Source organism: Scleropages formosus, chromosome 1 (genome assembly GCF_900964775.1).
Source record: "Scleropages formosus chromosome 1, fSclFor1.1, whole genome shotgun sequence".
Taxonomy (NCBI): domain Eukaryota; kingdom Metazoa; phylum Chordata; class Actinopteri; order Osteoglossiformes; family Osteoglossidae; genus Scleropages; species Scleropages formosus.
Window position 1 is genome coordinate 50,164,586 of NC_041806.1, and position 24,651 is coordinate 50,189,236.

Sequence of the window (24,651 nt, forward strand, 5' to 3'; positions counted from 1 at the left end):
TGGGCTGGGCGGCTGTGCTCTCCGCTTGCTTCAGCCAGTCCTCAAAACGTGAGAAGTCATCCAGGAACTTCTGCCACAGCCTCCCTGTCTCCTCAATCCTATGTTGACAGTGAAACACATGACACGGTTGAAGAGGGTAAGGTCTCTCATTATGCCCCTCCCCCCTCAGGGAGGGCAGCTGCTGGCTCTCCGACTGTGCCATGGAGACAGACTGAGGCAGATGCAGAGACTCACACAATATACCATTGAGAAGTGTTCTCTGCAAACAAGTGCAAAAGCACTCTTAAGAGAGAGGCCCAAGATTGTGACATGACCATTTCACCCTCTTCACTCTGTTGAAGGAATTTAGAAGAGGAATGCTCCACCAACAATTTGAATCAGTAACCTTCTGGCCAACTCACTTGAGTCTCCTCTCCATCGATGTTGCACAAATGCTCCTCCAGCGACGGTCCAGGCTACGTGTGGCCTGCTGGATGGACTCGCACTCAACTTCTGTGGAGCAGGCATCGCAGTCATGCAGCAACACCTCACACAGGTTCAGCACTGAGGACACGCCTGTGCTGTGTTTCTCGATGTCCTTCTGGAGGTCCTGCAGAGTGATTAGACGGTCAGGAGAAGTTCTCCCTCATACCACCATTGCAAAACACCATCCTTTCAAACCTCTCTGAGCAGGGCTTCACCCAGTCCTTCTGTCCTGTCCTACCTGCTGCTGTTGAAGTTTCCTCTGGATCTCCTCAGCGTCACAGGTCTCGTAGACGATGGGCCGTGACAGCTGCGTCTCCATGTGGGACAGCCAGGAACGTAGACTGCTCATATTCTTGTCAAGCTGCTGTACTGCCACGAGTGTCTCATGCAGCTTCTTGACCCTGCAGAGAGGCAGCGATCAGGCTCTACCACCTGAAAATGCCATTACCTCTCTACTGCAGTCCCTGAATGGCTCACACACAGTCCACTCAAAGCGCCAACCCTAACACGTCATCCAACACACTGTCCCACACATAAGTTCAAGAACGAGTTGATGCAAAAGCAAGAAACACCATGAGGAAATAATACTGCTAACTTTGCAGGTCCCCATGAGACTCTCAAGAATGTAGACACACACAGCTCTTCACTCGTCAGACATTTCTCATTAAGCCCTGGGATCACAAACACACGTCAGGATTTAGCAGGACTGTGCAAATGTTTAAACCGTCAGGAACTGCACGAGCACTTCCAGAGGACAACTCAAGCGTAGAGACAATTGAAAACTGCAGCCCGAATCCAGCGAGAATTTCAGATGAGTTCAGATCCAGACGCTACCCATGGTACAGCTCTGGATATGGGAACGTAAACAGCGGAGGCAGTGTCGCCATGCTTGTTTACAAGCAGAACACAGATGACGTTTCCTGTAATCTTGCCATGTAGCGACCCTCAGCCCAGGATCAACCCTCAGCAACATGTGCCCAGCCGGAGCCGTGGAATACAGTATTACAGCCAGAAGACCCACTGAAACCAGTGTAAAGCGGAAAGACCCACAGTACTCCTATGACGCAGAGTTGAGTGTGGGCAAAGAAGTAAAAGCATTAGCAGATAAGTCCAGTGGTTGTAGGGAGTCTGAAAGCCAGTCCACCTGCCTGGAGACATCGCAGTCACACTCTGGCAGGTCTGCGTCTTCACTGCGGTGCCCCGCCATTTCATCTCTCTCTAAATCCAGCAACATGGGTTTGGACCGCTAGGGAACCTTCTGGAACAGCTGGCTCTTCTCTGGGCTCAGCAAGTCGACTTTCTGGTCCCTCTCGCAGCAGAGCGGGTCACAGAATGACTGCTGCCCCACCCCCGAGGTGACTCGTCACTCGTGCACTCAGTCTGAGCCACTGCCACTGGAGAGTGGCGCCAGTCACAAGTGCTCATGTGGCTAAATAAAACTGGGAGTCATTGGCATGTGCTGGCAAGCAGGAATGTCCATACAGACAGGCACGGCTGGGGAGGGGGTACAGTGCGCCACAGGGCTGCGGCTGACAGCTGTTCGGCAAGAGCAGAAGAATGCTTGTAGTGGGGGGAGAGTGGAAACAGGAACTCTCACTTTCCTCAGGGGGGGCTACGCAATTCAGTGACCCTACTGATCCCAAAACTCAACTAACCCTGCGAGGGGGGTGGGATTTGCTGCTCCTCAGTGGTGGTGTCGGTCCACTTCTAACACACGGCTCAGTAACTAACTCTAGCTGACAAATACAGAAAGGAGGTTTAGAACAAGTCCAAAGCCAGCCTCTGGAGGTCATGACACAGTGGACAGCTGCAGGACGGGTGTAACCGAGTGCGGTCAAGCAAAGCTGCCTTGCTCACCTGGCTCCGATCAGATCTAGCAGGTGTTGCCAGCGTTCGTTGACCTTGTTGAGTTTGTTGCCAATTTCCGTGGCCTTGCCCTCATGGCTGGCCTTGGCCAGTCGCTCGCCCATCTGCTGCAGCTGCTGTCGGTTCACCTGCGACATAGCAATCTCCTCCTGGTAGTCCTGCCACAACACAGGTCAAAGGTCAGCCTGGTCACCCTCCCACAGGAGGCAGTGCCAACATCACTCTATTTATGTATTTTACAGGCGACAGCTCACAAAAATGATGGTTGAACACAAATTATTACAGTTGCTGTCATTTGTTAAAAACAATCTTACTTTATATGTTAAAATCATTTGTCCATAAGTGTTCATAGTTTACGTTGATATTGCTAGGCTGAGTCTCTAATGGGTGTAGGAATTAAGTGCAATACATTAAACAGTCATCACTGAACTACACCAGTTTTTGATCTCATTATGATTTTTACTGCTTTGTCATAATTTTAACTGTTTAAACTGCCAACAGGCAAAGTTGTGTGAAAGTCAGCAGCCTGTAGATGTCTCAATACGGTGTTCTTCACACACACCAGTCAGTACCTTTTGGAGCTTGTTTATCATCTCCTCGATGCTGATATCGCCGTTCTGGGACACCTTGCTCTCCATTTGTGTCAGCCACTCACAAAGCTCCTTGTTCTTCTCGTTGAAGATCGCCCACTCGTTCAGCTTCTCGTTCACCTGTTGTCTGCGGAGGCCCAGCTGTAGGGTAAGGTAGGGTAGGGGAATTAAATGCGATTCACAAAAGCAGAAAAGCCAAAAGTTTTACAGAAGAATTCTGTAGGTGTTAGTACTCCATATTTTCCTTACACATGTACTTTCTAAAGTTTCTGTAGCTGAGAAGTTGCGACCTGTGTGTACCCTCCAGTCCAAGAGACGAAATGTACCCCAAGAAAACAGTCTGAGACCACTTTAATTCAGCTCACCTCCAGGGTATCTACAGCTTGTATGAATTGTCAACAATTGGCATTAAACAGGAGTTTGTAGAGACATTGGATCGTTTCTTAAATTTTAACATACCTCAAAGTAAAAAAAAATTATAGATTTTTTAGAAAACCATTTTCTATTTGTCTTACTTGCTTCAGCTAATTTATTTTCAGTCTTTACGATTACTGTGTTACTTCACTTTAGAGCTACTTCTTAACTAGTTTCTAGAACATCTTACTTGAGCGACACAGTTTCGTGTCATGCTAGTTGAGCACCTTGAAACTGAAACCCGACAGGAAGAGACACACGCACCGCAAATTCAGTAAATAGCTTTGTTTTTTGGGCACAGTCTGCTCTAAAATTCAGTAACAACCAACTGCCTTCAGTTCAGCCTTCAGACTCTCACCGAGAGAACGAAAGTGAATTACTGCAGCCTCATGCATCGTGCATGGTTCATCTTCTCAGGTCTGGTCTAGCACATTTATATTTACATTTGTTCATTTAGCAGACGCTTTTGTCCAAAGCAACACACATCTCAGCAAAAGTACAATTTATGTATTACATTAAGAGAAGGAAACATAGCTGCAGACATGAAAGTCTCAAGCAAACCTAGTTTGTTACCTACCACTTGCTGCACCAAGGTTCAATCGAGTAGGTTAAAATGTTATCAAATTAAAATGTTCTCAAAAGAACAGCAACAAGTTTGCATCAGAATCAGAAAGTGTATCAAGACACCATTTCACAGCATATGCGAAACACAGTATTATTTGATATTTTTAGCATGATTTCCAGCATCTGTTGAACTAGTCCCACTGCTACTCAGCACCTGATGCTGCCATCTGCTTTCATCTCGCTCTGCTGGATGATGAATGAACACTCAAAATGGCAAAAGGACACTAAGCTGAAGTGTAAGAATAAGAGCGAGGAGGTGTAACACACAGGACAAACAGCAGGCGAAGCACCGGTGTGAATCCATTACCTGCGATTGTATTTTTCATCCATGTTTGCTGCTTTTACGGATGCCGTCTGCTGCTAATGCCAGTCACGCATAGCTCGCTCACCTCGCTCTCTTGAGCAGTGCTCCGGATGTGGAGACTGCTCCTCAGGCCTACACACACTCTGCTGTCTGCAACCATTTACATCCGTCCTCAACCACCTGCTTTCCTCAAGTGGTGAGTGTACGGGGGAGGGTTTTTGAGCACCGTCAGCAGTCTTCTCAGAGCAGGCAAAGAATATGTGCTCAGACTGCTGATTTGGACATGCTTGTGTTACATTTATTCATTTGGCTGATGCTTTTCTCCAATTATTTACCCATTTACACAGCTGGGTAATTTTACTGGAGCAATTTTAGGGTAAGTACCTTGCTCAAGGGTACTACAGTTGGAGGTGGGAATCAAACTTGCGATCTTTGGGTCTAAAAGCAGCAGCTCTAATGACTACGCTACCTCTTCACTTATGAAGCTTACTTTTAGTACATTTTCCCATGCTCTATTCTGGACAGAGCTAGCATTACAAATTCTAAACCCATGCTAAGAGTACAGAATGAACACGGCTATATGGTCTAGAGATAGACTGAAAGGAGCTCTGTGGCCATAGCTAGGGTGAGAAAAGCGGTAGGAAGAATTGAGTGATGGAGTTCAAAAATGGAAGTGGACAGGAATGAGTGCGGGTTCGTGACGAGGGAGGATACCTGGTGGCCAATCTCATCCCACTGGCGCTGCAGCAGCTGGTTTCGTTCCTGCAACACAGCGAGATCATCTGCGCTGACACCACCCGACAGCACTCCCTTCAGGAGACGCAAATAGGCCAGCTCATCGGTCCAGTCTGTCAGTGTGTTCTCTAGCTCCTACAAAGACAACAGGACCTCAGCAATGGCAGCATTGGTATTTCATACTTTCATACACAGGATTTGTATAATCAAACAGCATTTCATACTGCCTTGTACACTTTAATTTACAGCATTATGGATTTAACAGTGCTTAGTTTTTTACTACTCAATATTTCTAGACGGAAGAGTATTTCACCATGGTAACATACCCATCATGCAGGCTATGAAGCTAGAGCACCGTACAGTATGTGACTGTGTGAATGACTGGGGATGGTAGGATGGGCATGGTGCTCCAGCAACAACCTTACCCTCAATGCCATGAAGACCAAAAAGCTCATTGTGGACTTCAGGAAATCTAACAGCAGCAGATACCCCCCTATCTACATCAACGGGACTGAAGTAGAGCATATCTTCAGCTTTAAGTTTCTGGGTGTCCACATCTCTGAGGATCTGTCCTGGCATCAGAACACCTCAATTCTAGTTAGGAAGGCGCAACAGCGTCTTTACTTCTTGAGAACACTGAAGAAAGCTCATCTGCCCCCTGAGATTTTAACTAACTTTTACCGCTGTATCACTGAGAGCATCCTGACAAACTCCTTCACAGTGTGGTATAGCAGCTCTACAGTATGCGAAAGAAAAGCCCTGCAAAGGGTGGTGAAAAACGCCCAACGCATCATTGGCACACAACAACCTGCCATTGAGCTTCTACATCAAAGCAGATGTTTGCGCAGAGCACATGAAATCATGAAGGACTCCTCACATCCCAGTCACAAACTGTTCAACCTCCTTCCATCCAGGAGAAGATACAGGGCCATTCGCACCAGAACCAGCAGGTTCAGGGCCAGTTTCTTCCCTACAGTCATCACCCTACTGAACTCTACACTTCACTGTTAGGTCACTGATGTCTCACTGACGCTTTACTATTTTTTAACTGCCTATAATAATTATGCAGTTCTGCTTCACCTTGTACTTCTGATGTTATTTCTATATAATAATAATTCTAATTGTAAATAATTGATAACTCATAGCATGTCCTAGTTATCTTTGTGTATATGTATATATGTGTCTATTATATGGATAAATGTATATATCTATATTTATATATGTATAATATAGATATATAATATGTATATTATCTGTACATACACTGTTGTATATACTCTATAGATATTTATATATATACATTTCTACTGGGGGGGGATGTGGGGATGCAGTGGCGTAGTCGGTTGGACCAGGTCCCCTTCTCTGGTGGGTCTGGGGTTTGAGTCCTGCTTGGGGTGCCTTGCGACAGACTGGTGTCCTGTCCTGGGTGTGTCCCCTCCCCCTCCAGCCTTACGCCTTGTGTTGCCAGCTTAGGCTCCGGCTCCCCACAACCCCATATGGGACGAGTGGTTCAGACAGTGTGTGTGTGTGTGTGTGTGTGTGTGTGTGTGTGTGTGTGTGTGTGTGTGTGTGTGAGAGAGAGTGTGTGTGAGACATTCCTACTGCTACCCGCTCAACAGCTTCTGTACATACTCTCTGCCATATTCTATTTATTTACTTGTTGTACATATATTTCTTATATTTAACTGCACTTGTTCAATTGCACAATTCTACTATTTGCACTTCTGGTAGATGCTAAACTGCACTTCGTTGCTGTGCACCTGTACTATGCAATGACAATAAAGTTCTATCTATCTGTACTGCCCCCAGACGGGGGGGGGGGGGGGGGGAGAGCAGGGGAAATGCTGAATACCTTGCAGCGCATCTGCTCTGAGTGCAGTGCATCCTGGTGGTCTGGCAGTGGTAGCGACAGCTTCCGTTTAAAGGCTCGCAATTTCTCCAGCAGTCCTCCAATTCCCTTCTCACACCTGTCCCACTCCTGCAGATACACAAGTACACACATTGGGGGGTGGATGAGCAACCTGGGGTAGCTTGTGGAGTAGGATAAGCATTGTGGGGTAGGATGTGACAGGACCCACCTTGAGCAAATGGTCCATCTCCCTCCTGCACTCATCAAGACGGGTGGACACGTGCCTCCAGCGCTCCTGCATGTCTGTGAGCTCTGCCTGCAGCTCAGCCTCCACTCTGCTGTCGGCCGACAGAAGCAGGTGCCGTCCAACTTCCAGTATCATGATGTAGCAGCCTTGCTGCCGCTGCATTGCCTTCTCCTTTCGCTGCAGGAATATAAACATGTAAGCAGGGGGTGCTGCTTAGTGCAGAGTCAGGAGGGCAGTCTATATGGGGCGGTCTCACCTGAACCTCATCCAGCATAGAATGGATCTGCTGCAGGGGTACAGGCACCCCCTGCAAGTACCCGTCCACTTGCTGCGCTGTGTCTGCCAACCATCTGTGCAGCTTGTGGAACATCTCCCTGTACTGCTGCCAGTGGCGCACCAGGAGGTCAATGGTCCCACGTCTGTGCTGACTGTAGTGCACCATCCCCTGCCACTGGCTGCTTAGCTGAGTCAGCTTGAGGTAAAATTCCTCCCTGCAGAATAGAGAATGACTGATGAAGGAGTAATAAAGAGTTTTCATTATATTCCTCAGCCAAACTACTCTTCGTGGGAAGAACAAAAAGGCATATATATCGGGTTACTGACTCTTTACCTTTCGTTTATGTCTCCCTGCTCTAGGGGCTGCTGTCCCTCATTGACCATAGAACGAAGGATCTGATGTTGGCTCAACATCTCAGCCTGTAAAAGCTACACAGGCACAGGCAATAACCATGAGTCACAGAGGGAAAGTTGACAGCAGGAAGGCACGTTGAAACATACTCACAGTTACACAACAGTGCATGGTCAAGACTGAATAGTCTGCCTGTGGGTTCAGCTGGCATTTGAGATTCCACAAGTCCTCCCCACAAGGCCTCTGTGTCCCTACACTGTTCCTAGGCTGACTGCACTTACCTCATGGGCCCTTTGCTGCTCAAGCAAACTCTGGTAGTTCCCACAGATCTCTGAAACCAGTCTCTCCTCTGTTTCCGCTAGGAACTCCATCCAAGTCTTACACTTCTCAGAGAAGGTCTGATGTTCCAGGTGGATGGACTGTAGTTTGCTATATGGAAATGAGAACCACAGACAGTTTGTGAGGTGAGGGCACCACCTCCTATGGTATAGACAAAATGAAGTTGTCTTCCCCTATTTGTTACTTACTGTAATCTCTCGGTGGCCTGGGCTGAGGCCATTGCCCAGTCACGGTTCAGCTTCTGCACATGTTTTATCTCAGTGTCGCTGAGGGGCAGCCGGTAGCCCAGCTCATTTAGGCGCTGCAGATCAGGAGTCATGCTACTGAGTTTGAGTATCTGCCCCTGGGGAAAGAGACCAAAATCAGACTGGACTGATCAACTGTCCTTGGGCTTGGGAGACTAACATCTAAATTGACTGACTGCCCCAGAAGAGAACAACCAAAATCACTGTAACCTGCATAACATACTATTACAATCAGAGGTAGAGGGAGTAGTCAAAAACAATACTTGAGTACAAGTAGCTGTAGAAAAGTCTACTTAAAGTAAAAAAAAAAAAAAAAAAAAATCTATTGAGCCATAAAGCTACTCCAGTATTAAGTTACTGTAATTAAAATAGTGATTTTTAATATTCCAAAAACACTATAATCAAAACCATAACAGCAACAACATGCACCAACACTGCAATACCTTCAGTTCCTCCATACGGGCATGGATGATGGACTGTTCTGTGGAATCACTGGGATCCTGTCCCTTCAGAACCAGCTCTGCTTCCACAACGCACCTGTTGAGGGAGTCCAGCTGCTCGCTGAACCTTTCGCAGTCCTGCACTGCAGCCTGGGAGCACACAGTATGTAGAGCACTGAATCAATAAGGCCTATAACATTAGAGTTTAGGATGGTGAGAACGACTCATATTACAATGGACTTTACAGTCAGCAGACCTTCATTACCTGCAGTACTGCCTGCTGCCTACAGAGGGCCTTCTCCACTGCTGCAAGTCTCTGTGTGAGTGAGAAGTGATCTGACTGAAGAGCTGCAATGGCAGAGGAATCCACTTGCCCCCTTAACTGCTCTCCAAGCTCGTGCAGCACCTGCAGGGAGTTCTGAATGGGCTGCTGAGCCTGTAACAACTCCTGCAGTGAGACAAGAACATCCATGAGCAAGGAGTCTACTCTGTAATACTGACATTAATACAGTTGCTACTGATATCAACAGAGCCAAGAGAAAGGGTCTCCTGAAAAGAACAAAATTGGGAAGACAGGTCCAAACAATGCATCTCCACTAAGAGCCCCGGGGACCACAGGACAGAGGGTTGTGAAGCCCCACGACCGTAAATCAGAATGTGCCCAAATCCACACAGCAAACTTGTGACAGGAACTCTTTGTAGAGTAAACATGCATCTGTTGTCATTACCCTGGGAAAAGCATAGTTGAGGACATGACAGCATAACCCCATTTACGATCAAGAACATCCAGCTCACTTACACTGCATTTTTGGACCCAAAAGAGTAGTCCCTTATCAGCAAAGTCCTGGTTGTATGAGGCCTCCAGCACCCCGTCTGCTTGCTCCTCCTGCTGCTGAATGGCAGTGGCAGTTTGGCTGTACAGCTCCTGGTAACGCTGCCACAGCTGCTGCAGAGCCTTGCTGCTCCGGAGCTGCTCTGTGACTTCCTCCATCAGCCCGTTCCACCTGAAAGAACAACAGAGGACAGTCACTTCTGGAACTGTGAAGGGAAACTCTCTGGTGTTACCCAGTCACTTCCTCTCATTAGCCAAATATCTCCTTGCACAATTGATTTTCAAGCAATTTGCTTCCAAAAGGTTCCGGCCTTTGTTAATGTGTCACAGCATTCACCCAGCTGTGGACCCACCACACGCTCACCTCAAGCTGATGTTGTTGAGAGTGTAGTTTAGCTCGTCAGCTATGGGGGTCTGGCACTCCTTCAGCAGCTGTTGTGTTATGGAGCTAAACTTCCTCAGGCTGTTCTCCTGCTTCTCCAGTTCCTCCTGGAGGTTCTGCCCAGTGGAAGAACACAGGCATAATGGAATTTACATCACACAGTAGTGAAGACAGAGAGCAAAGAACCAGGAGCTTTGAAGTACCTGAAGGTTTCCCACTTGCCCCCTAACAGCTTCCAGGGAGCCTGTGAGGAGGCGGAACCGAGACACTGAGTACCGGCCCTCCATCAGGTACCCGTTGATCTCCTCCAGCAAACACTTGTACAGGTTCCACTGGTCCAGCACCATTTGCAGACTCATCTTTAGCTGTTCTGTCTAAAAAAGGTAACTATCAGTAGCCGCTCAAGATTCTACAGTCACCACAGGTCACCTGATTTGCTCTCAAGACAGGAAATGGAGGAAAACCCACCAGATGGTCCAGGTTTGCCCAGGTGTGGCTCACATCTTGGAATGCTTCCAACACGACAGCACCGGCCTCCTCTTTCTTATTGAGGATAAGGCTGTGGCCTTGTTCCTCTACCTTTCCCACATCCTTCTGCTTCTTCTTGATCATCTCCTCAAGCTCCTGAGAGTAAGATCACAATGTTTAATTAAGTTCAAGATCAGAACTGTAACATATTTGGAAATGTGCCACTGATTACTGGTATATAAGTCTTTGAGGGCAGTCTGTGCTTAGCTCCTTGTACCTGGCAATCTTTGAGGGCATTCTGAACTGAGGCCAGGTCCTCTATCTGTTGCTTCTTCTTCAGTTTGTCCTCTTGAACGTCAAACCATGTCTTCAGGTTCTGCAAGCTGTTCTCATACTCCATCCATGATTCCAACAGCCCTTCCAGCAGCTGGGTCTAAAAAAGCATACCATATCTGGCAGAGGATTCTACACAGCCTATCCATGTGAAACACTCTGAGCGCACAGCAAGTGTTACATACAGGGAAGGAGTCTGTACAGACAGACCTCAAAATAGAGACATGCAGCTCAGGAAACACACAGGAGAGAACAATTTTTGGTTGGGTTGTTGAAAGACCTTCTCACTGATGAGACCCTGAAGGATCTGCCAGCGGCGGTTCATGGCACCCAGCCTCTCAGCAAAGTCAGTCTTGTCACTGCGCTTGCTTTCCACATCCTGACTGCTGATCTGGAGAACAGACTGGTTCACGAAGTCCACTGTCAGTTGCTTGCAGTTCAGATCAATCTTAAAGCCCTGGAGTGGTGAAACATGTATGGCATCACTGCTGACATCATAACTAAATCCCGTTCACCTGCACATACTGTTGCTATCTCGCTAACTAATGGATTCTGGATAGAGCACTACCTTGTACTTCTGCAGGTAACCCTGGATGACCTCCGACCCTACTGCTTCATTGATCTTCTCCTCATCCTCCTCAATCACTTTCTCCATCAATGAGATCCAGCTCATAAGTTCAGTGATAGCATGGCGAGATGCTAGCTTCTCCATCTGCAGCTGTGAAATAAAGGGACATGTGAAATTACAGGTGTGGATTTGCAAAGAACTTCAAGAAATTTTCTTTTCCCATGATAAAAGAATTCTTTGAGCGCTTAATGTTTTGAGAGAGAGTGGAAGTGAATACGGATGTACGTGTGGGCTGGAGGAACCATACCTGGTGGAGTTTCTCCTGCACCACGGGTATACGAGCCATCAGCTCGGCCCACTGGGTGTCAAGCTGGGCCAGCGCGGAGCGCAGTGTTGCTGTGTCCACTCTCTTCAACCGCAGCAGCTGGCTGCCTGTACTCAGGACTGATGCCTTCAGAGAGGACTTTGCATCCACCTCCTTGGAGAAACCCTGGAGTGAGGGACACAGGTCAAACATCAGCAGGGACGTGGCTAGCACTCTGTGATAGATATGAGGCAGAGCTTATTGGTGTGACCTACCAGGAAAGCGTAGAGATGGTCCCTGACCGTCTCCAGCTCCATGGGGACCGTCACTGACTGTGCGGCCCAGAACTCTAGCCGCTCCAGAGCTGAGCGCAACCATTGGTTCAATTGAGCGGACTCACTCTGGTATCTGAAGATCACATTTAAAGTGCTGATCAGTCTCATCCATTCAAACAACAAGCTGCCATTTGAGCCGCTAGTGCTACATCAAGCTCCTCACTTGACACAGTGCTTCAGGGTGGAGTCCAAACGGTGCAGCTCCTTGTTGACACGCGTGGTGCAGCTGAGCCAGTGCTCTGCCAGCTGGGTGAGCTGCTGCTCCAGGCCTGAACAGCAGACGGTGAGTAGCAGTCGCTTGCCATCCTCCAGCACCTGGTAGAGCTCAGGCTGCCACTCTGCTAGACTCCCTTTCAAGCTCTGAAGGGTAGGGGTCACAGTGGTTAGCAACCTCGACTGGTCACATGATACATGAGACATTTAACAGCAAGCTAAATCCAACAGGACTCTGAATAATGTGCTTAATACAAGGACTTCGGTGCCCAGCTGCACAGAATAAAAAGTAACGATGGCTATCAAAGAGCTGTAGATATGGAGGAAGATAACAGTACTTGATAAAGGTCAATCCTCTCAGCCAGTCTCTCCTCAGTCTCTTCTACCAAGCCCACAGTAGGAATGTTGGCCTCCACTGCCTCCAGCTGCCTCAGTAACGCCTGGTACTTCTCCTCCAGATGAGACCATGACTGCAGGACAGGGATAACCTGTGTTACTTATCATCCACTCCAAAGGAAGGGGTCTAAATGTGTTAAACATACACTTGAAAGTAAGGGGTTTACAAGTGTTAGCATGTATGTGTACGCTGCCTTGGACTGGGTCTCACCTCAAGGACATGCTCCAGCTCCACTCCACGCTTGTGGGCCTGCTTGAGCACCCCCTGCACCTGAGCCAGCGTCTCCTCCAGGGCCTGGTTTTCCCAGGGTTTCATAAAGCTCTGAATCCTCAAAAAGAGGCTCTCTGTCAAGATCATGTGAGACTCCAGGCCCTGGAAGAACTCCTGGACAGAAAGGAAAACAGAAACCCCAGTTCATCTAATCATGTTGTAACTTGTGGATGTTTCCTGAAATCTGATTCCTCTCCAAGCACACAGCACAACTGCAGAATTGAGCCTCTAAGAACTTCAGCTAGTTCAGTGGTCAGTGTACCTCAGTCACTGATATGGTGATTTGGCCAGATTTACATTTATTTAGCAGACACTTTTCTCCAAAGCAACTTCCAATGAATTCTATGTAGTGTAATGAGCCCACACACCTTATTCACCAAGGTGACTTACACTGCTAGATACACTACTTACACTGGGTGACTCATCCGTACATCAGTGGAACACACTCTCTCCGTGTCACTCACACACTATGGGGAACCTGAAAAGCATGTCTTTGGACTGTAGGGGGAAACCGGAGCACCCGTAGGAAACCCACACAAATATGGGGAGAACATGCAAACTCCACACAGACTGAGCGGGGATCGAACCCACGTCCTCTCGCATCACCCAGGCGCTGTGCCGCCATGCTGCCGATCTCCTTCAGCTTAAACATCTCAGGAATTTTAAGAGCTATGTTGTCTGGTGCTTTTGTTTTTGGTGGGTTCACCCCTGGCAAAAGGTCAGAGAGACCAGACAAAACCCATCCAATAAATAATAGACTCCCATGAAAATTGAATATAGTGATACAAGTACCTAGCCCAGAACGGGGTTACCAGAACCCGCTCCTGGAAGCAGGGCAACAAGTGGTACTTGTCACCGAGAGTCTGGTGATGGGGTAATTTATCCTCTTTGAGAAAAGATGTCAACCAGGCTCCATATGGAATTTCTACATAAAACTAGTATATTTTTGGTATACTTTTAAAGTGACGAATTAGTTCTGGACCCACCTTGTGTTTGTCCAGCAGACTGTGGACCTCTTCCACAGAGCTGGCCATCATCTTCTGGTCTGCAGCCATTTTATCCTGGGCTGTATCCAGCAGGTCCACCAAGTCCTGCAGTGCCTGGTCACCCTGGGCCTTCAGGGTCAAGTTTTGATTCAGGCTGCTGCGGTGCAGACCCACGGCCTCCACCACTTCTTCGTAAGCCTCCTGCATCATGCACACACAGATGAATCCTGCCTCTGACACCTGCCCAGTGAATTTGTATGATGCTTGTACTATGAGTGAGAGCACACCTGTAGCTTCAGCAGTTCCTGGGTGCAGATCTGGTCTGGTTGCAGGGTTTCTCCTTTGTATTTCAACTCTGTGACCCTCTGCTCCAGCTCCCTTAAGCTCTCCTCTGCTTCAGTGATGATCTGCAGGGAAACATGAGTGTTGCTAAGTGAGTGTTTTGACGGGAACAAGGACAGCCACCATGTCTGATAATGAACGCCCACCTCAGTCTGTTTGGGGGTTGGCTGGCTGTGCACCTCAGCCAGTCTTATGACAGTGTGTTGCTTGCTTTCAGCCAGAGCCGTGAAGAGCAGCCGCAGCTCCGTCTGAGGGAAATGGAGTCATGGATATTAGACACACGCTCCTACACACACCCAGACTCATGCTGCCTCCTTGATTGAGGGGGACTCACCTGGAAGGCACTGAATTCCTGAAGCCTGCTCCTTGTGTTCTCACAGCACTTTTCCAGAACAGAGGCCATGGCCCCTAGCCAAACCTGCAGGATGTTCAGTGCTTCTTCCATCAGAGCCTGGTCCTTTCCACAGAGCCCCTGCGAGTCCACCATCAGTTCCTTGCACCGAGCCACTTCCTCCTCCACTTCCTGCACATCCTTTTGCAGGACCTGCATATGGGAAAAACCAGCATCTGACCATCGCTACCATGGATCCAGGAGCCTTTGTCTAACATTGTCTTATTCAGCTTCCTGGACTGCACTGAGTGATTAAAAAAAGCTTTTTTACTGCAGCTGAAGCACCTCATTGGAGTGAGAGCTCAAGGGTCCAATGGCAGTTTCCGCACTGGGATTTGAAAATGTACAAATCTGCATCCTCACCTCCTGGCTGTACAACCGAGTCTCAGCATTTTGTGTGAGCAGCACAGGTCCAGAGAACAGGCTGCTTTCCACACCATCGAGCCAGGAGGTGGCAGCTGAAAGGGCAGCATACAACCGCTCTTGCAGCAGATGGCTCTGCTTCTCAGGTCCCCTTGGCTGTAAACACACGAGGTGAACATGAAACACACAACCCTATGGAAAAATTGCACACAGTGATCTGAGGGAAACCAGCCATGTACCTGGGAAGAGGCCTCTTGAATCGCCTGATTGAAATCACGAAATAAAGCCTTGAGTGAGGACTTGCCCTGAACAGGAGGCTCTGCCTGGAGCACCGCTGAGCTGGGCAAGGACACCCTGCCAGTTTTGCTGAACACCTGGAGGGACAAGCAAGATGTGGACAGTCAGCCAGGCTTGCCACTGCTCCTCAGAGCTCAGCTATGAAAATGTACTCCAGCAAAGCCCGGCCATATGAAGGCTTGTAGAAGGTGGCCATACCGGTTCACTGGCCTCTTGTTCAATTAGATCCTGGAGAAGCTGAAGTTTACTGCTCAGATGTCTGCTCAGACTGGCCAATCTGAGCCTACCCTCGTGCTCCAGGTCCAGTTTTGGTGGCACTGAGTCTGTAACTCTGCAGTTACACACAGTTATGCTGGGGTGAGGAATGTTACACAAGGATACACCACAGCTCATTAACATGAGAATTAATGATATATATACAGCTACACTGCTGTGCCTCAGGTAGGCATACCTGGTGCTGGTGGGTGTAGTTTGTTGTGACAGAAGCTCCTCCCCTACACTGGTCACAAATTGTAGCAGCTCCTTCTGCTGAGCTATATGCTCCCCGAGCTCCTGTAGGTAAGCGCAGTCATAATTTAAGCCCACATCGATGGCCAGAGAGACAGAGAGACGTGAAATGCAGGTAGAGCTCCATTAGAGCAGCTGTCAGTCATACACCATGCATACATTTTCATAAATAGATGTGGTCCCCTAATTAAAACACATATGAGGTGATGATCTCAAAGGGAGACCTGCCCTCTCAGGTGAGATGCCCAGATGTACCTTCTGCCTCTGGAGGTCATCCAGGTGGTGTTGGCAACGTGACGAGCGGGCCTGAGACAGCCAGTCTTGAATGCTGGGGTTCTGGGAAATCCCGGAGTCCGGCTCACTGACGTCCTGCTCCTGTACGGAACCCTGCTAGGAAGGGGGATCAGAGGTCAGAGGTTAGTGTCCCTCCTAGTAGATCCTGTGGATGACCATGCTGTGTAATACGCACACTGGAAATCAAAGACGGTGGTTGCCCTGTCCTTACTGCATTACACTGCTGAGCTGTTAGCAAAAGCCAACAGCTAACAATGACGTGAATTTGAGGGTCACACGGTTACAAAGGCAGTTTAGGCTCTGTGTCTTTCTCCAGCCAGTGGCATAGCCTACAGGTGTTTACAGGCTGCTGGTATGAAGTCCACTTCCGTAGCCACAATTTCTAATATTCTAAACTCCTTCTGACAAGGCATGATAGTGAATAGTATTTAATAAGTCGATAGCTGGCCTCAACCGAACAATATTTTGTTCCGGAATAATCTAAACTAGTGTAGCAGAAGAGAATGCAAGATCTGAAAATCCATCCTGACACTGAGCAGCATCAAGACCAAAAAACCTGGTCTAACCACTTCCAGGAAAAGATACTGAGAAGCACTCAAATCTGCACTGAGCTCCACAGGTTGATTTTGAAAACACATTTTCATCAGTAATGTTAGTACAGCCTTGTGGAATTGTGGGGGATGCTGGAGAAGCACATGGCACAGTGACCAGCTCTTTTACAATAGGATCCCACACCGAGGACAGTGACCCCTTATGGGAGAGACAGAGGAGAAGAGGAGCTGGGGGGGTGTTCTGTGCTCATCACATGCAGCCATTGTTCCAAAGAGACATCCTGGAGAACAACAGCGCTGTAAACATGGTCACACATATTTGATGCTTCAAAAGTACGTCGCAGTACTCCAACAGTACTCTACCAATACACTACCATCCCAGTTCTCTCACTGTTTCATTTGGAGCAAAGAGCAGGGCTAAATAGGTACCTAAAAGGAACAGGAAATGAGCTGTGTTCCCATTGGCTGACTGCAAATTTATCCATTTCCAAAGTTCACTCCTGTTTTGTGGTCATATTTACTCCTATGCAGGTAGCGCTGGTGCTGCAACATACCTGGATGGTGCTAAATGAAAGTTTGTTTGAGTCTAGCTTGGTTTCTCGTTTGCATGGGTTTCCTTCTACAGTCAAAAAACCAGACTCTAAGACTCTTGAAAGTGTGTATGTTAGCGTGTTACACTGCTCAGGTGCGCAAATAGATGAATGACTGTAGAGAGCTCAGTAAAGCATATCCAACATTATTAGTCTCCTTGAACAAAGGTGTTGGCTAAAAGCTAGTTTTTAATTGTATACTGCCATGGAGAAAGGATCTTCTAAATTAATAAATTATAAAAGGAGGAATTTTGATTTTTGTCTGAATAAAAGAGACTAACATTTAGTCTGTCTAACATTGTGTTCATCAGTCTTTATATCACTAGAATAATCCCTTGAGAAGAGAATGGGTATGAAAGGAAACCTGGGGACTGTGCTGGCATGTTTTCACAACACTGACGTCAGACCTGGATTTCTAAAGGCAGCACAGATTTTCCAAACGACTTTGCTGGTGACTCTTTGTTTTGACTTGGCTCTAATTCCTTGTGAGAGCATAACAGTTGTAGAGAGGGCTGGTTAACAGTTGCACAGGTCTTGATGGAATCCAAAAAATTATATTCAGCTGTGTAAAAATAAAAATGGTTGGGGGAGCTGCAGACTCACCTGCAGGTCCAGCTGCTTGTCCTGCAACATCCTCTGCAGCTCCAGCAGACTGTCCTTCAACGTGTGCAACTTGAGGGCGAGTTGCTCGGCTTCGTGGCGCGTGTGGGCGCCACCCTCCAGCAGCAGGCTTTCGCTGTGCACCGACAGCTCTGACAGCATCGTCACCTTCTGCTCCATCTCCAGCAGCATGTTCTGGAGCAAGAGGAAGAGAGATGCCAGTTCAAACATGCCCCCGTCTGCCCGTAGATGCTTCAGCAGCAGGGGTGTCCGAAGCCTGCCACGTCGCCGAACCCCCTGATTGGCTCCTGGCCCATAGCAAGCCCCTGGCGTCTCTGCGCTTGCCTCCAGGGCAGTGTTGTATCTCTCACTCAAAGTGGATGAGGGAGCGAGGCTCAGAGCAACTGTCCTGGTCACAGGGTGAGCTACAAAGAGACACCTTCCACCCACCCACCTCTTATTGCTCTCTCCAGGCTCCGCCTCCTCCATTCAGAGACCGAGGACAAAAATGACAGGCTCACACAATGGCTCTGGATAGACAGTTTTCACTCCAGACCCGCCCCCCTTAAGCTCTGACCTCCCGACTAGATATGCAAGTAATGTCCCCTTCCTTCCTTCAAGCGGCTAAAGCCACCACTTCCAGTGACCCTGATCCAGGGCAGATGGAGATGCAGAGACTTGTGTCTAATCAGCTTAGAACTGCCACTCAGGAGGCTGCCACCCTGGGCACCAGCTTCGCCTGTTGCTGCTCTGTTCATCTGCTGTGACTGATGATAGGTTCCTCGTTCTGCAAGATGCACATACTTGCGCAAGTTGACCAGGAGTTGACTGGTGTCTGACCGCGGTGAGGTGCTAATCAAGGCACAAAAGGGCATGCTCCCCCAGGCAACCTCTGTTAGCATGGCAACAAAGATAGACCATGTGGAGGAATGTCTGCCCCACAGGAGGCAGCAGAACAACAGAGCCTGAGCAGCTGATGCAGAAGAGACCATAAATCTCTCACTCTCGGCTCCAGAGTCCTGCTCTGTAGGGTGATTGGTTCAGCAACACCACTGACCTCTTCTGCTTTCTCAGTTGTGCTGCCATTTCATGTGCAGTTTAGCTCATCATTGATTTAAGTGGTAATCCCTTAAAACTGCCGAATCCCTTTTAACGTTCAAGAAAGGTCTCAAAATGCATCTCCTTTGGAAAAACGTCTGATAAACGAATAAATGTAAATGGAGCATTTCAAAAACAACTCGCATACAGAAGGCATGTAAAAAGCTTGCAATCAGATTCGCTGGTTGGTTAAGAGTAGGAGGAGTTCGAAGTGCGGCTGGCAGATATGGGAGGAGCCTATATGGCATCAGTGATAAAGCTATATCAATGCAGCCTTAAGCAGTTTAAGTGGGATATAAATAGATTCCGCCTTCTGTAACTCTAAGCAGCATCTCAGACTTGTGGCTTCGGTGGAGGGGAAGACCACAGTATAAATCGGCTGAAATGCTATTTAAACTGCTTTAGCTACTTGACTTTACTTTCATCAACCAGACATCAAACCTGGGGCTGCTCACCTGGCAGTCAATGAGCTGCTCCTCCATGTCCATCTCCATGTCGTTGGTTCGAGGCCGCCGGGCAGAGCTGAGAGCAGCGCGGGTGCTGAGCAGCCAGTGGTCGAGCTCATCTGCCTCACTGTGGTATCGCTGCAGGGCCTGTGCCTGGCGCTGTTCCTCCAGCTGGTCGCTCAGCCGCTCCTGCAGGGGGCACCACCGCAACCCATGCTGAGTCACTTATTTTTAGTTATTTGCTTATTTGTTTTTATCTAGACTCGCTAAGAGAGTCTGATATTTTACCAAAACATTGTGAATAACTTCTTCTCACTGGACTCGAACCTTTAACCCTCTGGACCCAAAGCCAGTTCCTTAACCATTAGAGCAGCAGCTGCCTCATTCTCCTAAAGCTACAGTCAACTCATCAGTTTCTCACAAGTACCTCAACCCTTCCACATCTATGAACACCTGAAAAAAGTTAAGGGTTGTGATGGAGAAATGACCCTAGCTGATGCAGCTGAACAGCAGGATGAACAGGACAAGCTTTGAGTTTGATAGTGAATCAAACCCTTGTATAAGAATCAAATCCCTCTGAGCTCATAAAGGCAGTCAGCAGGACAGACTGATCACTGGCCTTCATTCAGCATGTGTGGCTGGAGAGTGGGGTAAAGTGAACAGTGTAAATTGGCCTTTAGTGGTCATTAGCATGACGTCCCACCCACAAAGCCGTGAGGAGGTGATGGGGGGACTGGGGGACCTTGGACAAGAGAGGTGGGATGAGCTGAGTAATAACCCCACAAGTTTTCCCAGAAATGACAAGTCTTTTCCTTAAAACACACTGGGGGCTTGGAGGACACCCTGGAGATGTCCTGAATAACAACAAAAGAAGGTATAGTTGATCACTTTTTCATTGTTCCTGATTTAAGTTCATCACTTTTTCTGATGGCTTTGCTAGAAATGTCTTCTGAAATAACTACACATTCTAAACTACACTTTTTCAGGGGCCCATAATAAACACAGAGCAGAGCCGGCCCACCTCAAGCAGCTGCCGCTTTCCGGATGCCTTCATACGGATGGTGGCCATCCGCTCCGCCAGCACAGTCAGCGTGGACTGCATGGCCAGCTGGTCGGCCGTGTCTGCCTCCAGAGCATCCGATGACAGCTCCTCGGCAAAGCACGCCTGCAACTCGTTGATCTCATCCTGGAGCATCAGGATGTCGTCCATCAGGGCCTGGGTGGGGTGCAGTAAATAGAGTGTAACATCGCACAGTGTAGTTCTACGAATTCAAATTGTACTGGTGAATTAACTGGTAAACCACCAAACCCCATTAAATGTTCGCATTCTATCTCACTTGGTGAGCTGCCATCTGGCTCTCGGGGCTGCGATCGTCACCGGGACCCTTGTTCAGCCGGACCTCCACAGACTCCATCTTAGTGGAGATGGACTGCAGAGCATCCTGGTAGCTCTGCTGTCTCTCCAGGGCCTCATAAAGGGTCTTCTGCTTCTCGCTGATCTAAGATGGAAAAGTCATGAAACAACAGATTCCCAATGCTAACATGATAATTTCTTTGCAGGTTCCACATTATACTGCAGTGTGACTACTGCCACAAAACACACTTTTACACACACAAATTAACAAATCATTATATTATACAGATGAAACTTTATAGTTTGTACTGCCACCCACTGGAGCTACTGCCCTTACTTATCTCTACTTACAGGATCAATAACCACGGAAAAGGGATACTTTAGTTTCCACAGACTATAGCTCGAATGGCTGATAGATACTCCAGCCTTTGTATTAAAACTGTCCACACAGTCACCTGTCACCACAGTACAATGTCCAGGAGGGGTGGGCAGCCACTGGTACTTGGATGCCCAGCAGTTTATTTTTGCCCTGTTCTTCACAGTTGGGAGTTTTTCTGTTGTCCTCTCCTCCGCTGCCAGATGGCTAATCTTAATAGTGACACTATCTTTCCCTGGGACGTCGTTGAGAAGAGGGTTCTATAAAAATAAACTGAACTGAACTCTTTGAGAGGACTCTAAGGTGTATAGACTGTGAATCCGGTGTGTTTCTCAGGTGGTCTGTCCACACCTGCTGCTACTCTAACTGTTGACACCACAACCGACCAAACGACCACAAGCAACTCACTACATTCTTCAGTGTTTCCCAAGATCGCTGCAGGTCATCCAGGTTGGTGGTGGCCACGCACTCTATGGGTGAGTCATAGAGGTCCTGTAGAGGCACTCTGGTGGTGGGGGGTCTCACCTGAGCCTCCTGCAAGCGAGACATATGAGATTAGTGAATATGAAGTGGAACTGACCATGAACACCTACAGGCATCGTTGCATCTGTGTCCTGCTCCATACAGCTACCCTACCCACAGAGCCTCCTCTCTGGTCCAGTCTAAGAAGCCTTACAAAAACAAAACCACTGACCAGCAGGCATCTCAACGCTGCAGTGAATCATTTGCTAGGAAGGATATGTGGAGGTTTAGTGAATGACAAAACACAAAGGTGAAAGGTGCATACATGGGGTGCGGATCTCAACATACTGGTCTTGGAGACAGAGACATGATTTAGAAACTCAGAAGGACATCAAGGGTATGGAAGACAACTTTGAACATTGCAGGTGAAGCTCAGTGCAAGCTGACAAACAGCTGAGGACAGAAGCCTTCAGCTGGACTGGGCTGTTTCAACCAGGTCTTTCTATAAGGGATGGAGAGGAGAGATGGGTGTTTCATTCAATGGTGTTTATTCAATCAGTTGTCCCTCCTAGATTTCTCGGTTCCGTTGGAAACATCAATTGTGGTGGTTCAGTTACTGGACCTCAGAGTAATAATACAGGTGATCAAGTAGGCCTAATTTGGAGTACTCAGTAAGGCCGTGCACAGGCGTGCCGCTCGGACGGGCCAACCGCCCAGAGGGTGGTACCTGGTTGAGGGAAGCGTCAGCATTAGCCACGGGTGAAGGAGAGCGACAGGCGGGCGGGGAAGAGATCTCGCTGTTGGTGCCCTCCTCCCCAGACTCCTCGGTGACGGGGGAGAGGAGCGTGTGACAGCGGCCGGCGGTCATCTGACCCCCGGGACAGAGCGCGTTAGTGGGGAGAGCGCACGGGCAACCCAGCGAGAGACAGACAGAGAGATCAGCGTTAGTGACACAGGGACACGGAGGACTGACAGGAACACAATCGCCGCTGCGCCACCACAACAGCTATAGAACATCCGGAGTGATGTTCAAAACAAGTTAAACCGGAGCAGCCCAAGGAGGAGTGGAAAACAGCAGAGGGGCAAGAAGGTGATAGCAGGGCGGGCGTCACCAGGGGGCGCTACAGCAGCACTGCAAGGGCAGGGCAAAAAGAGTACTGCTCTCCATAGCAAAGCTATAAGTTTCCTGCTGGAAATGAACAGACACAAATAATGAGAACTGTACTCCCTGGAAACTCCCTTTTCTGTCACCGCAGCAGCACTAGGATCCCATTTGTAAGGCTGCCAATATGGGTTTGCCCCACCCCCGGCTTCTCCACAGGCCATGCTGTTTCCACATGACGCAATGCAAGGAAACGGCTTCCTTTGCACGACAGTGAGGAGTGAATAAGAAGCGTACATGCCTGGGTGAGGGGGGTGGGGCAGAGGCGCTCTTACCATGACGACGGAGGAGTGCGGCCCAGGATGCTCGGGCAACACTTCGGGGTCTAGTTCGTCTAACCCCTCGGACAGCTCCTCCACCTCGGCCACCGTGAGCAGCATGGTGGCGTGCTTTGCCTTCACCGTCAGCATCTTGCACTTAGAGTTGAGGGAGGCGATCTGCTCCTGGTAGCCGCGGATCTTTTGGGCCAGCTCCTGTTACGTGCGCGCACACACACAGAGCACACTGGTCAGCCCAGAAAAGCCTGCAGAGGAGGGGTCCAGAGACTTAAGGCGAGGCAGAGTGGGACGCAGCGCGCCCGGTTGCCTCCAGACTAGCGAGGAAGCCCGAGCTGCGTCGTCCTCCTCCTCGAAGCCGGCAACCAATCGGCTGACGGGGAGGGCCGGGACCCGGGCTGTTCCGGCCAGCCGTGACCTGGTGCTGAAGACAGGATGTTTGGCTTCGGCGGTCACGCAGTGATCTCACTGCAGCTGCATGCTCTCGCACAGGAAGTGGGCCAAGATGAGTTCCCCCCCCCCTTCTCCTCCCCTTCCTCTTCTCCCGCCTCCGGCTGCCAACTAGAGTGCTCACAACAAAGGAATGGAGTGTGGGAGGGGAGAGCTCATATTACGGCTGCTCTGTAGAGAGAGCGAGGCCCCGCCCACGCCCCCCCCCCCCAGATTGTCCGCAGCCCCGAGAAGGAGGTCATGTGACATGCCGAGCAGTCGACTTTGGACGAGTAGAGACCCCAAGCAGCTGGGTGCTAGAAGACACCTCTCTGCTCTACCATGTGCGTTTCCCAGCAACAGCCAATCAGTCTATTTATGGACCATAACAAAGGCAGTAAGGGTAGCTATGAGAAAAATGTGAACCAAACGGGAGGAGGCAGCAGCTGCAGAGAAAACTGGACAAACCACACGGTGCAGCGAAAGTAACCAAACTAGAGGAAACAAAGTCTCCTGTGTAACAACATGACTCCTTTTGAAATGTAAGATACAACTAACCGGCATACACACACATTTATTTAACTGACGCTTGCAGTGATTCAGCCATTTATACCGCTGGATATTTTTTTCTGTATCAGTTCAGGGTACCCTTTATCAAGTGCCCTGATCAACAGAACTGGAGCAGCAATTCGAATCTGCGTCTTTCCAGTGCAAGGCAGCCGCTCTGACCACTATGCCACCCGCTGAAACAGTGGTTACTGTGTATTATACCCATTGTTCAAAGGGTTTAATGTACCACATTCAAAATCGATACAAAAAATTACCAAAACATGAAAGAATTTGAATTCAAACTGCAGTGTGGGTATTTATTTTGGTTTCATATCAATATGAAATTAAACTAAAAATACACTGTCTCTACAACAAGTTGTTAGTCGATTCATCCCATAAATCATGTGCAATGTTCCTCATGCTGTTTTTGATCACTGATGCTCAAGAACACCAGATGCAAGCTGCAAACACAGTGGAAGCAAGTTGAGGTAAAGTGCTCCCAATTGCCTATTCACTTTTGATGCTTTTTACTGCCATCTATTGGCTCGGAGGGTAAACACAGGTTGGATTTGCTGGAATCCAAAGTTTTTGAAAATAGAAAATGGAAGAAAATGCTATTAAAAATATGAATAAATTAATTTTTAAAGAATTATTTATTAAATTCAATTATTGTAAATAAATAAAATGAAAAATTATATCTTCAAAATTTTTTTTTTTTTTTTTTTTTTTTT

General features: G+C 48.4%; 1 protein-coding gene across 3 annotated transcripts in view; it reads right to left on the minus strand.

The window, feature by feature from the left end:
• Positions 1-24,651, minus strand: part of LOC108920510 (nesprin-1-like) — an 89,835-nt gene that overhangs the window by 9,807 nt on the left and 55,377 nt on the right. For 2 of the 3 annotated variants that reach the window (XM_029259935.1, XM_029259900.1), the window contains exons 89-130: positions 22,943-23,140; positions 22,233-22,373; positions 21,452-21,577; positions 20,651-20,812; positions 20,335-20,529; positions 19,323-19,502; positions 17,773-17,964; positions 15,990-16,124; positions 15,679-15,779; positions 15,426-15,558; positions 15,170-15,304; positions 14,931-15,086; positions 14,511-14,720; positions 14,323-14,424; positions 14,122-14,241; positions 13,835-14,035; positions 12,789-12,962; positions 12,520-12,651; positions 12,132-12,328; positions 11,909-12,041; positions 11,637-11,819; positions 11,330-11,479; positions 11,042-11,218; positions 10,706-10,861; positions 10,429-10,584; positions 10,164-10,334; positions 9,943-10,076; positions 9,546-9,750; positions 9,012-9,194; positions 8,750-8,896; positions 8,250-8,404; positions 8,004-8,151; positions 7,705-7,799; positions 7,351-7,585; positions 7,077-7,271; positions 6,851-6,976; positions 4,978-5,133; positions 2,904-3,062; positions 2,323-2,489; positions 704-866; positions 402-589; positions 1-98 (exon numbers count right to left, since the gene is read on the minus strand). The exon at positions 1-98 is cut by the window's left edge and continues 53 nt beyond it. In XM_029259935.1, coding sequence (XP_029115768.1) covers positions 1-98; positions 402-589; positions 704-866; positions 2,323-2,489; positions 2,904-3,062; positions 4,978-5,133; positions 6,851-6,976; positions 7,077-7,271; positions 7,351-7,585; positions 7,705-7,799; positions 8,004-8,151; positions 8,250-8,404; positions 8,750-8,896; positions 9,012-9,194; positions 9,546-9,750; positions 9,943-10,076; positions 10,164-10,334; positions 10,429-10,584; positions 10,706-10,861; positions 11,042-11,218; positions 11,330-11,479; positions 11,637-11,819; positions 11,909-12,041; positions 12,132-12,328; positions 12,520-12,651; positions 12,789-12,962; positions 13,835-14,035; positions 14,122-14,241; positions 14,323-14,424; positions 14,511-14,720; positions 14,931-15,086; positions 15,170-15,304; positions 15,426-15,558; positions 15,679-15,779; positions 15,990-16,124; positions 17,773-17,964; positions 19,323-19,502; positions 20,335-20,529; positions 20,651-20,812; positions 21,452-21,577; positions 22,233-22,373; positions 22,943-23,140 — 6,670 coding nt within the window. The remainder of the gene's footprint in view (positions 99-401; positions 590-703; positions 867-2,322; positions 2,490-2,903; positions 3,063-4,977; positions 5,134-6,850; positions 6,977-7,076; positions 7,272-7,350; positions 7,586-7,704; positions 7,800-8,003; positions 8,152-8,249; positions 8,405-8,749; positions 8,897-9,011; positions 9,195-9,545; positions 9,751-9,942; positions 10,077-10,163; positions 10,335-10,428; positions 10,585-10,705; positions 10,862-11,041; positions 11,219-11,329; positions 11,480-11,636; positions 11,820-11,908; positions 12,042-12,131; positions 12,329-12,519; positions 12,652-12,788; positions 12,963-13,834; positions 14,036-14,121; positions 14,242-14,322; positions 14,425-14,510; positions 14,721-14,930; positions 15,087-15,169; positions 15,305-15,425; positions 15,559-15,678; positions 15,780-15,989; positions 16,125-17,772; positions 17,965-19,322; positions 19,503-20,334; positions 20,530-20,650; positions 20,813-21,451; positions 21,578-22,232; positions 22,374-22,942; positions 23,141-24,651) is intronic. The other variant, XM_029259969.1, reaches the window with a different exon arrangement.